At 31.0% G+C, this 15,153-nt stretch overlaps 1 protein-coding gene across 1 annotated transcript in view; it reads right to left on the reverse strand.

The window, feature by feature from the left end:
• Positions 1 to 1,133: 1,133 nt before the first annotated feature.
• The window catches only part of LOC124355972 (microtubule-associated protein RP/EB family member 1-like), a 30,133-nt gene continuing 16,113 nt past the window's right edge, over positions 1,134 to 15,153 (reverse strand). The window contains 5 exon segments of the mRNA XM_046807120.1: positions 1,134 to 1,160; positions 2,161 to 2,292; positions 2,294 to 2,311; positions 4,010 to 4,107; positions 9,455 to 9,692. Of these exon segments, the coding sequence (XP_046663076.1) occupies positions 1,134 to 1,160; positions 2,161 to 2,292; positions 2,294 to 2,311; positions 4,010 to 4,107; positions 9,455 to 9,692 (513 nt within the window).

The raw sequence follows: 15,153 nt of genomic DNA on the forward strand, positions 1-15,153 counted from the left end.
GGAAGTATGATTCATCAAGTATTTTTCGATTCATTATGGAGAAAGGAAAGTATTAGGAATGTATAATAAAGTTTATTTAGATCTCTGATAAGGAAAATTCATCCAATAATAGTGAGCTGCGATAATACCAAAGTACCTACACAATGATTTTTGTCTACCAGTCACAACGTACCATGTTGCGTAATGACCATTCTTGTTGTTTATGTGCTGATAACCAAGAATTTGAGTAAATATAAACTAAAATAGTAACTTTTACTGTGTTTTACCGTATTTCTTTATTAAAGTAATGTAGTGATTTGAGTTGTGTCCAAGCGGAAAACGTGAGTTTTCAGTGTAAATATAATAAGGTTATTTTGGTTTTTACAAAGTTGCTGACACTCATACAAAAGCAAGTAATTTGTCTCTACATCTACTAATCATATTTATTTGTATTATCTTGATGTTTTATTTGACGTATTGTGAAAACTACAGTATTACTATGTAATTTCTCTGACAAATGAAGTACAATTTACAAAATGTCTGTACCGGACAGCATTTTGTTTATACATATAATGCCATGTTTGTTTTCTTGTAGAATCATACATGGGTTTTATTAAGAATTTTATGGCCTTTATCATGGTATAAAGGATAAAAATCTTCAAAAATACTGTATACACTCAAATTAGGTTTAAACTTAACATTTTACAAAAAATTAAAAATGTTTTGTGTAAAAACTAAAATTTTTATATTTTTATAAAGCATATTTTGTTTGTAACGATATCTCGTAGTCTTCAATTTCATTAGAAAAAAAACAGCAAAAATTTATGAAAATCTGTTGGATAGTTATTTAACAAGAGCTATTTTACCAAAAGCTTACAAATATGCAGAAAAAACAGCCCGGCACTTTATGCATATGACTTGGGAAAAACCAGCGGCACTCAAAGGGTTAAATCCAGAATATTCTATAGATTCAAGATTTTACTTCAATATACATCATTCCCTCCAGTGTGTCACAGGCAGAAGATAGTTTTTAATGAGTGTAAAAAAATTATTTGCAAAAAACAAAACAATAAATAACCCGAATACGCTTGTAAGGTTTCTCGCTTATGATGTCGGCGTGGGTCGTACCGGCAGGAAAATGTTATAACAGTGTTTCACTGTAGTCTATCTGCTTCAACCCTCTGTGATATAGAATTAATAGATTAACACAAATATCTTTTTATTTACCAGAAACTGGATTGAGGTTTCTCCTGTATTAGTACTTAATTGACTTAACAACCTATTCCAACCCACCGTATACAATGATGTTGTCCCATCAACCACTTTAAACATTTTTCTAAACTGAAACTTTCATTTAGAAGTAGACTTTAGTCTAGATTGCACGCAGCAGATTCTTGGTAGACGAGGAATCCATATTACTTTGTCAATAAGATTCTGTTAACTTTCAGTTTACTTTAGAAAATTCATGACAGTTGATTTATTAAATAAGTCTATATAAAACTACATCTGTAATAAATTATTATTTTATAAGTAAAAGATAGTTTATTTTTTTAATTGTTGAATTTGAAATTGCTAACTTTTATATGTGGGTTTCCTATAGGTTCTAACTGGATGTAAGTTTTCATTCCAACCTCTTAACAGCTTATTAAAAATGAATATTTTCAAAAAAAGCTTACTTTTTACTGCTTTTATGTTACATTTGGTGCAGGCCTTTTACATGAAGGTACAACTGAACTGAGGTACAACACTCTTTTGCACATTATATACGTCATTTAAACACATTTGTGAATTCTGGCTTTTGTAGTTTTTCAGTATGGTAAACCTTTTCTTTGTCGCGCTCAAACCTACATTACAATCACTGCACTGGTAACGCAACTCAGTATACGTAAGCTATATAAGTGAATTAACATGCCCACACCACCTAACGGCAAAAAAACTAACTACAGTACTGTTATTTATTTAACCAAAAATTTTGCATGAAATAGCCACTCTATGAGTTTATTTTTTCAAAATTAAGAGCCGGTTTTTCCTTTGTTCTGACTCAATATTGAGTTTGATGTCATCAAAAACTGGTAGTAAGAAGATCGCTCACACCAATTTAGAAAGTATATGGGCTCCTTGAGTTAGGAATAAATTATTTCACTTTTTTACAGTTATTAATGAATTCGTAAATATACTTACTTCTGTAGCATATAATATATCTAAAATTTTTGTTAATACAGTGTTCTCTCCTTCTTGCTCTTGACATAAAACCTCGATTGCTCGGAGTTTGCCAAAATAGAAATCTCTCTCCTTCTCAAGACCTTCGACTGTTTACATTCATTTCCATCATCTGTGGGCAAAAACAAAACAAAATTATGTTGTGTTAAATGTTTGTTATATGTTGACCGTGATGAAAGTAAAGAAACTAAATATGTGCTGCACAGAAGAGCTAATTGGTGGAAAATTAGTGTTTACACTATGAAAAGTATTTAATTTACAATAGGGGATTATAACATTTAGGGGCCAAAAAGATTCATTTCAACTATAAATCTGTAAGTGTTATTAGAGCAAAGGTATTCTAGGGAGGGCTAGGTTTGTATTCGCAATCAATAAATATTGGATGAGAACAAATACAACTGTATTATGCGCATAAAAATCATAATCCAATTACAGAATGTTTGTTCAAATAGTTAATTATTAAATAGTAGTAGGATAATTTCAAAAATTACGTTATCTTTGTCAAAATATGAAAAGATTTTATTTAAATAATGGTATATTTGAGTTAAAGTTCTTGGATAAGAAACAACGAAAGTGAATAAAATTGAATAATTGAAATGTTTGGTCACTTGTAGTCAAATCGATATTCAAATTAAATTAGAAAAGTTTTTATTGTCAAATATTAATGATTATTATTTTGTACTGCACATAATTGCTCTACATTTTGGCACTTTTTGGAACCATTTAGTGTACAAATTAGACATTTTTCTAATTTTTAAAATTTATCGTACCTTTAGTAACAAATTTAGCATTTATAGTATTTTGGGTTTTACAATATATTTTTAATTTTTCTTAAAGAGAACCTGAACACCATTAGGCTAAATATTTTCTGAAACTAGATAGCATTAAGAATAAATTGGCTATCCCAGATTCTTATTTTTCTATTAAAATTCACCAGGTACGCTCTACCACTTTTCAAAAATAAAGAACTAAACAATTTAAAAATTTGTTATTTATTATTCTGTAGTGTACATAATTCTCAAAATTTTGGTATATTTTGGAAACACTTAATGAAGTTTCATTGAAGGAGGAGCTCTTCTTATTGGAATACACTACTTTGTAATAATTGATGAATGAAAAGTCACAATTCTCCAATAATTTTATTTTTATACACGAGGCCATTCAGCATCAAAGATGCCATCGTCAGGTGTGAAACGATAATACTTGGTGAAGTATTATATTTTTTTGTAATCTTTTAAAAATAATTGAACTCATAATAACAAATTTAGCCTTTTATGTATTAATTTTACAAGTTATTTTATTTTTCTTCATATTAACCTAGATACCATTTTATATTTTCTAAAACTAGATAAAATGAAGAATAAATTGGCTATCTTAGATTCTAATATTTGTTTTATCACACTTTACAAGGTACAATCTCATCAATTTTCCAAATAAAAATATCACTAAAATTATAGTAAAAATGTTTTTTAGTTTATACATAATTTTTTATACCATAATATTATGACCACATATTCCTGAATAAAAATAATAAATTACACATGTAGGTTTATAGTATAAATTTTTAACAACATTTTTCAAGCACAGCTACAAAACACTCAAAAATGGGTTCCCATTACGAGAACAAATGATCAACAGTTGTTGAATGATAATGATTACTGTAATAAAATATTGAAATAAATATTCTTTCCGCATCGTGATGTAACATCAACTCAGATATGGCTATAACGTGGGAAGCTGCATTAATGATATGTGACAGGTCCTCCCAAAGACTTAATTATATTCAACTCACATTACTGTTTATACCGACCTTGGCAGTAAGCTCCTCTATCTTCCCAGCATCTCCCCCTCGCATGGCCTGTGTTTGTCTCACAGTGGGAGCCACTCGATTCTGTTGTGCCTTGGGCACTGGAACACGACCAGAGGCCAACATTAGGAGAAATCATCCACCCACCAGACAACTTACAAATATACCACAATTTTGAAATCTTTAACCAAGTAAAATATCCAAACGGGGGAAAATAGTTTACCTGCACTAAATATAAAATTTCTAAAAAAGATTAAAATTAAATTCAGAATACTCGTTTTTAAATGTGCATGCAACATTCATTTGCTACAAACTAATTCAGCCATTAGCGTTAACTCCGTGTTTCTTGTTAACATACAAATTATACCAAAAATTAAATGGTTGTTGTAGAATTAAATACAGTAAAACCCCGGTTAACCGAGACCAGTACAACCAAAACCGGGTCAACCGTAACGGTTCCATGACTGACAATGTGTACATAAATAACCGAACAAAATAGTTTACATTCTACAGCGGAAAATTGTGTCACTCACCTCCTCCTCCTCTAGGCAGAAGAGTGGGTGCGTGCGTGATGCATTGCTGTAGCAACAGTTACTGAGACAGAATCACATACCATTAGGATGATTCACCCTACCTCTCCCTCTGCACCAGCCGACTCACAATGCTTTTATTAGTCATCTCTGTCCTGATCCTGTCCCATCTCCAAAGATCAACAAAAATAGTTTGTATTTAATTCATTCCCTCTACGCACTCATCCAAATAGGTTATTTTTTATGTAATTTGGTTGGATGTGAAATTTGGTATCCAAAATGGGCACCCCCTTTACTTCGGTTAATTGGGGTTTTACTGTACTAAACATTTTTGTTTTTGTTTGTAATTGAGTTACCGCTTTAATTTAAAAATCTAGCATCGTTCAATCCTACTTCTGGCAGTTATGCTTTCTGTTGTCATCAAGTTGAAAGTTTTGGGAAAAGTTCTTAAATTCTTTAATGCTTTTTAAAAATTCAAACAAAAACATTGTTAATTACATACTTGTATCAGATGTAATAAACAAATGAATCTCGGTTAGTACAATCGAACAACAGAGTATTGCAGCCTAATAATTAACAATACCTTTAGTGATTGGAGTGATTTAACAAGTACAAATAACACATTTGGACTTTATTTTTTAGTGTAAATAAACGAGAATCAAAATATTATAATGTAATGATAACAAACAATACAGTTGCACTTACTGACCTTCATAATATATTTCAACTGTAATTCTGCAAAGGTAGAATTAAAAACATTGGATCTCTTTAACTAATTAATGTTTTAAATGTTTCAAAATGAAAATCAAGTCACTTTGTGGCAAACATTTACTGTCATGGATCATCAATATTATTGCTAAAAATTTTATTTTTATGTTCTTATTATTTTTTATTATATTTATTAACTCTTTTAACCCCGACGTCTGTACTAAACGGACGTCGTAAAAATGGCGTCAACTCCCGACGTCCGTATAGTGCGGACGTGCACTTTTTATTACTTTACTGGCCACCTATTTCACCAAATGCTTTGAAATTTCACAGACTTGTGCACAAAGATATTTTGCATCGAAATATATTAGTTTGTAATGGTTTGACTTCGTATTTTGTCAGTCTGTGACTGAGCAATTGCAGTTCGTCTCGACTGACTGCTCACGCTTGTTGCAGACAGCTGTATATCACGTGGTTGTGAATATTCCGTTTTCTTCACAGTTTTAGGTTAAAGCAGTGTAAAGTACGGCAGTTAAAGTTTATTATTTGTTTGATTTCAAAATGAGTAAAAGACATCGTTCAAAGTCTCCCGTAAGTGAAAATACACTAATTAGTAACCTAGTTGCAAATGGTGTGGATGTGATTAGTGACGACGATTTGAGTGATGGATATCTTGAAAACATTTCTTCTGAATCAGAAGGGGAACTAGCAGAGGAAAGTGATAGTGAATTATCTGTAACTTATTTAGATGATATAGTTGAAGACCCATCTTTTGAACCCTTTGAAAATTCATCAGATGAGGTCTTGTTACATTGCCTTGCCCAGAAATGGCAAAAAGAAAAATTTACACAGCTTTACAAAATTGATGTTACTCCACTTGTAAATAAGGTAGGCCTATAATTTTTATTTCCTTTTATTAAGGATTAAATATATCATAAAGTAAATGGGTATTTTTGTGTCAAATAGTTTTTTTATCTATATGGTTTCCATGATCAAACTTGAAATTTTTTCATTTTTATTTATTTTTTATATATGTATATGTATGTACAAAAAATTACTTTCAAAATAATAATTTTATTTGTATATTTCTGTAAGCTACATGTATAAAGAAGTAAAACAAAAAAAGAATTACCTAAATATTTTAAAAATAACTGAGTTATGAATTGTTTACAAAATCCTTACATTTTGTCTGAAAATAGATTGGGATTTCTGGCACATCACTTGATTTAATGGCCGGGGTTAAAAGGGTTAAATAAGATTTAATTTCAAACTCTTGTAAATTAAATGGTAATTCCAAGAGTAATCCTCCCAACTGTTTTGGTGTATGAGTTAAATGGATAATCGAACCCAGATAGCCTAATAGCCCACATAGGCAGATAGCTTGAACACTGTATATAAAAATTAAATGTTTTCTCTAATTAACCAACAGATTTTACAGAAAAATACCAAAATATTATTACTCTTCCCTGATCTTGGTCCCCAATTCTAGAAAAAAGTAGAAAATTCTCTATTGAGATTGTAGGTACAATTTAGAGTATTTGCTGCTACCCTTTTGTTTACAAAATTATCTTTATTAAAAAAAAATACAATCCTAAACTGTTTAAGTCTTCCACAGTGAATGAAATTTGAAAATACTTTATATTGCACACAAGGTTAAGTAGAATAAGAGTGTTTTTATTTGTTTTTAAATCATAGCCTACTAAAAACAAAAATGTGTAAAACATGGTTTAGGTCTTACATTTGTAAAATAGTATTTATAAATGAACACGCTTTATAAATATCAGTATTTGTAGGCCACACATACTTTTTACTCATAACACAATGTATTTTATGGTTTTATCGTAATTTTAATTATACTTCCCTATTATTTTAAATAATCACTTATCCAGATAAGAGTGATCGTGTTATAATCTAACATAAAATATGTTAGAATATTGCTCAGCAACAACTACCAGAAGTAGGTTTGATACCAAACACAACTAAACTAACATGTGCTATAATATATTTAATAGGTAATGAGAGGTTCTAATAAAAAAATCAAGTATTGGTAACTGATAACACACAGAGTAATAAAAACTAAAGATAAACACAGACATGTCTTTGTGCTGATTGAAAGTTTTAACGAATAAAATGGTGCAATAAATAATTAAATTGAAATTAAAACTAATTATGTTCTAGCACCTAGAAAAGAATGGGTGGAAATAAATAAAAAATGTCCAACTATTTCCAAACCTATACCAAGGGTTAGAATATATAATTTAGTAAAAATTATTGTTATTACATATTGCAATAATATTTTGTAGCGGAATTGGCATAGCAATCTAAACTGAACTAACTGAGCATTGCTATCCCTAAGCGTGCTAACTAGATTATTAAACAGGTGGATATTACAAGTTTCATAGTACCGACATCATGTCTAATGGTAATGAATAGAACAAATCTATTTCAAGAATTACTGATGATGAAAAAGTACTTGCTTCACCGAAACACAAACCAGATTTCATTAATTTTTTTATTATTTACATAATATATCAAATTTTAAAAGGTTATTATGTAATAAACATTAGAATTTAATTCAATTTTCGACATTCCACATGTATTATCAATATACTGTACATCTAACATTGTTTTAATTACATTTGTTATAACCAACAATTTTATCAAGCTGTTTTTTTTTCCTAAACTGCATACACAAAACTGTTAAACATTGTTATTTTATTTTAAATTATCGTTATTAGTATTTTAATAAGAAATATGATTTTTATCAAATAGTAAACTAAAATAAAAATCTTATGACAGCAAATTGTGTATCAGGTCTCTTTTCAAAAAATAAAAATGTTTTTAATGGGCATCTTAAAGACAAGGTATACTTATTTGATGGGTTTTGTTTTTATTTACTGTACACATTACGAATATTTTCTAATTTTTCAGTTTGTTAACCAATTGTATCGTGTCAATTTAGATGCAATTTTTTTAACCACAACAGCTGTAAAATTCATAGCTGTAACTATACTGGCCAGGTTTATTATTGTAATAGGAATGCAAAAAACCATGTTTAACAGAGGTGACATCACTCCAACACCAAGTCTCGTTGCATTTATTACAATGATGACTTCAGCGAATGTTGCTATGGCCAAATAAACAATTAAAAGTTGTGTTATCTATTAATCAACACAGAACCGTTATGTACACGACACTGTACAGAAAAATAAAATAAATAAACATAAAATAATCACCGGCTCTGCCGACGGGTTTGGCCGGGACGGGAGCGCTCAGGTCAGTTTTAGAGGTATTGGTCCTCTTGGCGCTGTACGCACCGGGCATGGCGTTATTGCGCGGCGCAGTGTTCCCACCATTGCCCATCTGTTCCCCATTTCTCAGACCAAAAGCGTCGTACTCCTGTCCTGAATAGTTAGCATCGAAAAAATTTCTTAAACCACTGCAGAAACTCAAAATTGTCTTGGAAACGGCCTTTTACGAGCTTGTCTATGGGTACGATCTGGAAATAAAGCAAGAACATCGGTAAAACAATCATGCAAGAACAGCCATCAAGCACTACTCTACTCTGTGCAGTATCTAAATGGTGGCCGTTAGTCATTGACGAGATGATCCACTTGATTTGCACATACAGCTATCTTATCTCCTGGGATTAATATTGCACGTTAACTCCGCATATATCTGAGAAAGTACTTAAGACTCATCAGTAGCTTGGCAAATGAAAATTCTCTTCTTGAACTAAATATTATAAACTTGACAAAAAGTCCTGTAATATATTGACTTATAATATTTAGTTATTATTTATTATTTTTATATTTTTGCTTATTCTGTATAATAGTAAACCACCTACAGAATAAAATGATTTACTGTAATGCTTGAGAAGACATTGTTAAATAATAAGTGGTAGCTAATGGTTTTGCTGTCTTACACTTTGTATTAATCAATTAAAGCACAAAACAATAATACTGTTAATGTTTAGTTTATGTATATTATATTCATTAATTTATGATTCAAAACAATCAAATTTTAAAATTGTGTTAACTCTAAATTATTGATAATATTTGTTTGTAAAACCTAGTTTTATTTGAAGTCAAATACAAGAAGAGACCATATCAAATTCAATGTTATCTTAAAAATTCACTCCTCTCATTCAAGTGGAAGATCTGATCAAATCGTAACAGCGATTGTGGTGGCGGTGGGGCTAGTAGCACACCCTGCTGTTTCTGGATGATACGCGAGGCGGTGGGAGCCTTGACCGGAACACGGGGAGGGGGAGGTGCCTGGAAGCCCGGGTTGTCCTGGTACCCACTCCCCAGTGGGATCCCTCCCCGAGCCTCGTACGCATCATACTCTCTCCCGTCGTAGTTGGCATCAAACAGCTTCTTGAACCATTGTAGAAACTCAAAATTATCCTGAAATCTTCCTTTTATCAGTTTATCGACAGGTATTACCTGAAACGTTAGGAAAAAATGAAGCACATGACTTCATGTATTATGCCATGTGACTCAGTTATCATCTGACTTTATTTTAACGGTTATAACATATACATATTTTACATGTCATACTGTTAACTTACTTAAAACCTCCTATGAGCACACCAGAGGTCAAAATAAAACTTTTCCTTTCAACACTAGTTCTGAAAATCCTCCTTTTTTATATTATCCCTCAATCATAGTTTTATCCTGACAGTGTTCAAGTAATAAATTAAGCATGATGAAATTTGATTCCTCATAATAAGGAAAAAAGGAGGGATAAGGGTAAAATTGAATGCTGCAAAGAAAATTTGACACCCCTTCTGGCTGGAAAGTGTCAAGGGAAAGGTTATTAAAAGTATTTGCTAAATCTGAGGAGGAGAACTTAAATTCCATTTGGGAATTGCAAATTTCAGACAAATATAAATTAACAAAATATATATTTCTTTACACCTTCAACTATTCTTCAAATCGAGTTTGAAGGTGAATAACCCTATTTGGAAAGGGTGTGAGTCAAACAATCTATTATTATTAAATATAAATGTTCAGGCATGGAGTATATAATCATCAATAAACGGGGAAACCCAGACACTAGTGAAGTAAGTGTATTGCTTGAGCGTGGGATGATATCACTATCCCTGTAAGTGTACAAGTTCGTACTGCCAAGTTCAGAGTTAATCTTTGACAGCAGGTCACTGATCGCTGATTTGTTCTAGTATGTGCCACATTTTAAATAATCAGTGAGTGATTCTGAATGTTAAACATTGTGGTCCATGACAAACGACAAAAGATTTTGACAACACTGGTTCTCATAGAGAAGAGGAAAATTCTGCTGATCTGCCAACCGAGGAGAAGAGATTCCATATCTCTTCTCCACTACAAACCACCTGAGGGAGATAAAACAGATGCAACACAAACAATTGTTTCATGTTCCATTAATTACTTTTGTACCCTTATAAAAGAACTACTCTTAGGCTTTATTTTGAAAGGCTGTAGCTTACAATGGGGGGTACACCTTTGCAAAATTTTACATAAATTCTAAAACACCCATACAAGACTTTTTTGTTTTTTACTTGCGCACTTCTGTCTTGTTTTAACAATTCTTAAAATTACAGTGTTCTTAGCAAGTCAAGGACATCCATTGTGTACAAAATATTGCTGAAACAATGGAGACTTTTAGAATTACTTAATGTAATATTTGAGCCAATACGTGTTATAGCATAATTATCTGTGGTTTTTTGATCTTCACAAATTTGTTCTGGAGAAGAGAGCATCACCTGGGTCTCGTCCCCCCGGAGAGTTGTAGAGGATATTCCAGATCTAATGGCGTATCTTTATTACTTTACCACTTTGTTGATATTATTTATAATAACCATTAGAATAAATGTTAGATCATTATAACAATAGTAGAAAAAGAAACAGATGTGGTCGTTATTTTTATCTATTAGTATTTTTATACTACAGATAAAAATACTATGTATTAAAAACAACTTCAGGTGACATTTAGAACAAAGTTAACCCTTTGCGTGCCACGGCGACGATACATCGTCGCCAAAAACCCTTGCGAAAAGTGCCACGGCGACGATGGATCGTCGCCGACTTACTTTGCGAAAAGTGCCAGGCGACGATCCGTCGTCGCCGTCTGTTATCGTAATTTTTAACGCTTTATTTTTCATGAATTCTTTTCACAACCAATATTGTTTTATCTGTTAACTATCCTGCAATAGATAAATAATAGTTCACATAGTACTTTATATTAGTGAAGATAAAAAAAAACACAGAATAATAGAAGCAACAACAGCTGGCGGTGATCAACCGGGCGCGTAACATCGTTGACGCGGTAAAACAACTCGCTACGTATAGTATGCGTAATATCTAAAATAATACGTTCGGTCAAATGGTTGTGTTTACATCGTTTTGAGGTTAGGATCTTTAAAATGATTTTGTTAAATTGATATCTCCCGTGCGTGCGTGCTTGCTGCGCGTGCGCGTGCGTGCTTGCGTGCGCGCGCGCGCGCTTGTGTGTGTGTGTGTGTGTGTGTACATATGTTTTGGGGAAAATATGAAGACCATATTTTAGATATACTTTAGAACCAAAGGATAAATGTAAGTAATGCATTAATTATTTTTGTTTTAGTGTTGTGTTACCGGTACTGAAAAATGATTTTTTTCATTATGTACATAATTTCAAGCATTGTTATGTAACTATAGTAATTATATAAAAAAGTTAACCATTATTTTTTTTCACATTAACAATGTTATAAAGAATATTAAAAAAATTCTTCCCATACTAAAATTGTTTCTTATTAATTTGTCAAAAAAAATAAAAACTAAAAAATAAAAATTGCTTTATACATTTTTTGGTTTTTGACATGCCAAAACTAATATTATTTTATGTTGTTTCATTTGTTTTGTAACATTTTATTGTAATACAATTTTTTACAAACATTTTGATTACCTGTTTCATAAAAATAGTATGAAAAATAAAAAAAAATATATTGTTTTTCCGGAAGCCCGGTAATACTTCTTATTATTCCCTGGCATTTTTCGCATATGACTTGCAATATAGTTGCTAGTGCATTTCTTTTGTACTAAATTTTTTGCCTTGTGGCATTCAAAGGGTTAAGGAATTTATCTGGTCAGAAATGCATTTTACAGTTAGTATGAAACTCTCATGATAAATATAGCTTAATATTTACTTCAACAGTTTTATGATTATTATATCTAATAGGTTATATATTTATTTTAATTTACATCTACAAAAACACACAAGTCAAAGTTATATTGTGTGCAATTTTAAAACTTACAAATTTGATGTTTGACAGTAGATGTTATATTAATTTTCTTTATAAACCTTTAATACACAATCAATGTTTACTAATTTAGTGTCTATTTTAAAGTTTATCTATAATGTCCTTTAATCTCATATGAAAATAAATCTATATATATATAAAAATGAAACTGTTCGTGTGTAACAGCATCACTCACAAACGGCTGGACGGATTCGCCTAATTTTTTTTTTAATTTGTTCGTCTTGATCTGTAGAAGGTTATAGGATACTTTTTATCCCTTTCCCGATTCAGGATTCCGCCCCACTGGTTACAGAAATACCCGTAAGAAATGCATTGCAGCAAACATATGTTATTAAGTGAAAGAGTCTTTTCAAATTTTTAATCAGCTGTTCTTTGTAAACATATATAATGCGACAAAAAATATATTTATATATAAATTTCTTTACACTTATAGTTTTAAAGCATAGAGTAAGCTTAAGAGAAACGACAAATTTTACTGTTTCTGCAATCATAATATATAAAAATGAATGTTTGTGTGTTTGTCCTTTATAGACTCAGAAAACTATTGGACCGATCACTATGAAAATTTGTATTTTTCTATGTAGAAGGTTTATACGCAATGCCCATTGATGTAAACTAACCACCAGGCTGTACTGCAAGATATAAAAGTTATCAAAGCGCCTGCACATTATAAACTGCAATTACAACACAGTAGTTACGTATATTAAAATATCCAAACACTATTTGAAGGCAAAGAAATATACGGGCAAAGCTTAAGAGACGCGTGCGAAGCCGCGGGAAACAGCTAGTATTCTATAGTTTCGACACTTATTGCAGAAGATTTTACACATTTCTTCCGCAGTTAATAACATTTCACTTCAATAATCGTGTTATGTATCTATTTTACTTAAACAGTATTTATCAAAGGGGCTATTGTACTTGGAGAAACGTTACACGATGTTTGATTTTATTATATTGTTCTTTGAATAAAAGTTTTTAATGATTCTAAGCTAAATAAAAGTATTTACCAAAACAGATTTACCATTGTGTTTCATAGTTTATTTGAAGTTTTGTATTTTTTGTAAAATTATGTAACTGTTTTACGTAAACCTGTGAGTTGACAAAATAAAAAATCGCAATCATACATTTCTTTAATTTGTTATAATGTAACTACACAGTTCTTTTTTTTTTTTTTTATTTGCCCTTACCAGTTGGGAATATTACTTATAAAAGAGCCGAGGCCCTTGTCAACTCAGAGGAGAGGTCTAGCAAGTTTTAATGAGGCCTGCCAGCTAAGGGTTAAGCTCTCTCACACAAACATATAATTGGATGTTTATAACAAGACAATAATAATACCCGACAACTAATAAATCAACTAAAATGTTAATAATTTATTACTTTTTCAGAAATTCAAGTGAGTTTTTTAGCACTGAGAGTTTATTTATAACTGTATAGTTTTTCATGTTTGATCTAATTTTAATCTATTTTTAATGCTAATTAAAGTTAACAGGTATTGAAAATATAATGTATAAATATTTTATAGAATAAAATTAACTTTTTATGTTAATAACCAAAAATGTTAAATAACTATAATCAGAATGTTTGGTGATTCAGTATTTTTATGAGTAAACATTTAATTTGGGTGTATCACTGCATTTGTGGATTTGAAGAGACAGTTGGTCAATCATGAAGAAACATTAAATTCAATACATGCATATATACATCTATATATAACAGTGTTATGGAATGTCATTTACAAAAAAATATTGACCGATTCACTCATTTCTCTTTATTGAAGTTGCATGAGAAAATTCCTACCTGTAAAAAATCTGGTTGTAAAAGTATCCCCTGCAATTTGGCTGATGAATGTACAAGGATCGTTTTTAAAGGGACTTATTTTTAATACAAAATCCAAACAATATATGCATTTTTAACAAATTTACCTTCACTCTCTATGGTATCTCCATAATTTCACAAAGCTGATTGTGAATGTCAGTAGATGATATAAAACTAGTAGTTAGTAAAAGCAATGCTTTTCCAAAAGTATTTAATTATTTGGACAGGGCCTTTTGCTCTTTAAAGGCACCTCTACAGCTGTCTTAGAAACTAAGACCTGTAGGCACCTAATGGTTCTCTTTAGTTGTATGACTTTACCCAGTTTAGTGTTAGTTGTTCCCCCATGCCACTATAACATATCTGATATGAAACTCATATGAAGTAAGCAGTTTTAGCTGTTATAGGTCACTTATCTTCTCTACTCTTATTACATAAATACATGATGAAAGCTTTTTGCACAGTTGTTCTGTGTGAGCCATCGAGATTAGGTTCGTATTTATTACTACTCCTAGGTTTCTGGTGCCGTCTTTTGATATTATGTCAGGAAGTAGTATAATTGATTGTTTGTAGCAATGAAATTTAGCTGAACTGTTTATTGTTCATTCAAAACTAATTTGTTGCACAGTACTTTTTCTCCACTTTTAAGATGTTGGTTAGGTTTGTGGTTAGTGTCATAACATGTATGTCATAAACATCCTTTTGTATTATTTTTGAAATAGTCGGGATTAAGGATATCTGTCTGTAACTTCTCGTTTTCATAGTATTTCCATTTCTGTATTTAGGATACATTTTTGCAGTTTTCAGCAATGTTA

This window comes from Homalodisca vitripennis, chromosome 2, assembly GCF_021130785.1.
Source record: "Homalodisca vitripennis isolate AUS2020 chromosome 2, UT_GWSS_2.1, whole genome shotgun sequence".
Classification (NCBI taxonomy): Eukaryota; Metazoa; Arthropoda; class Insecta; order Hemiptera; family Cicadellidae; genus Homalodisca; species Homalodisca vitripennis.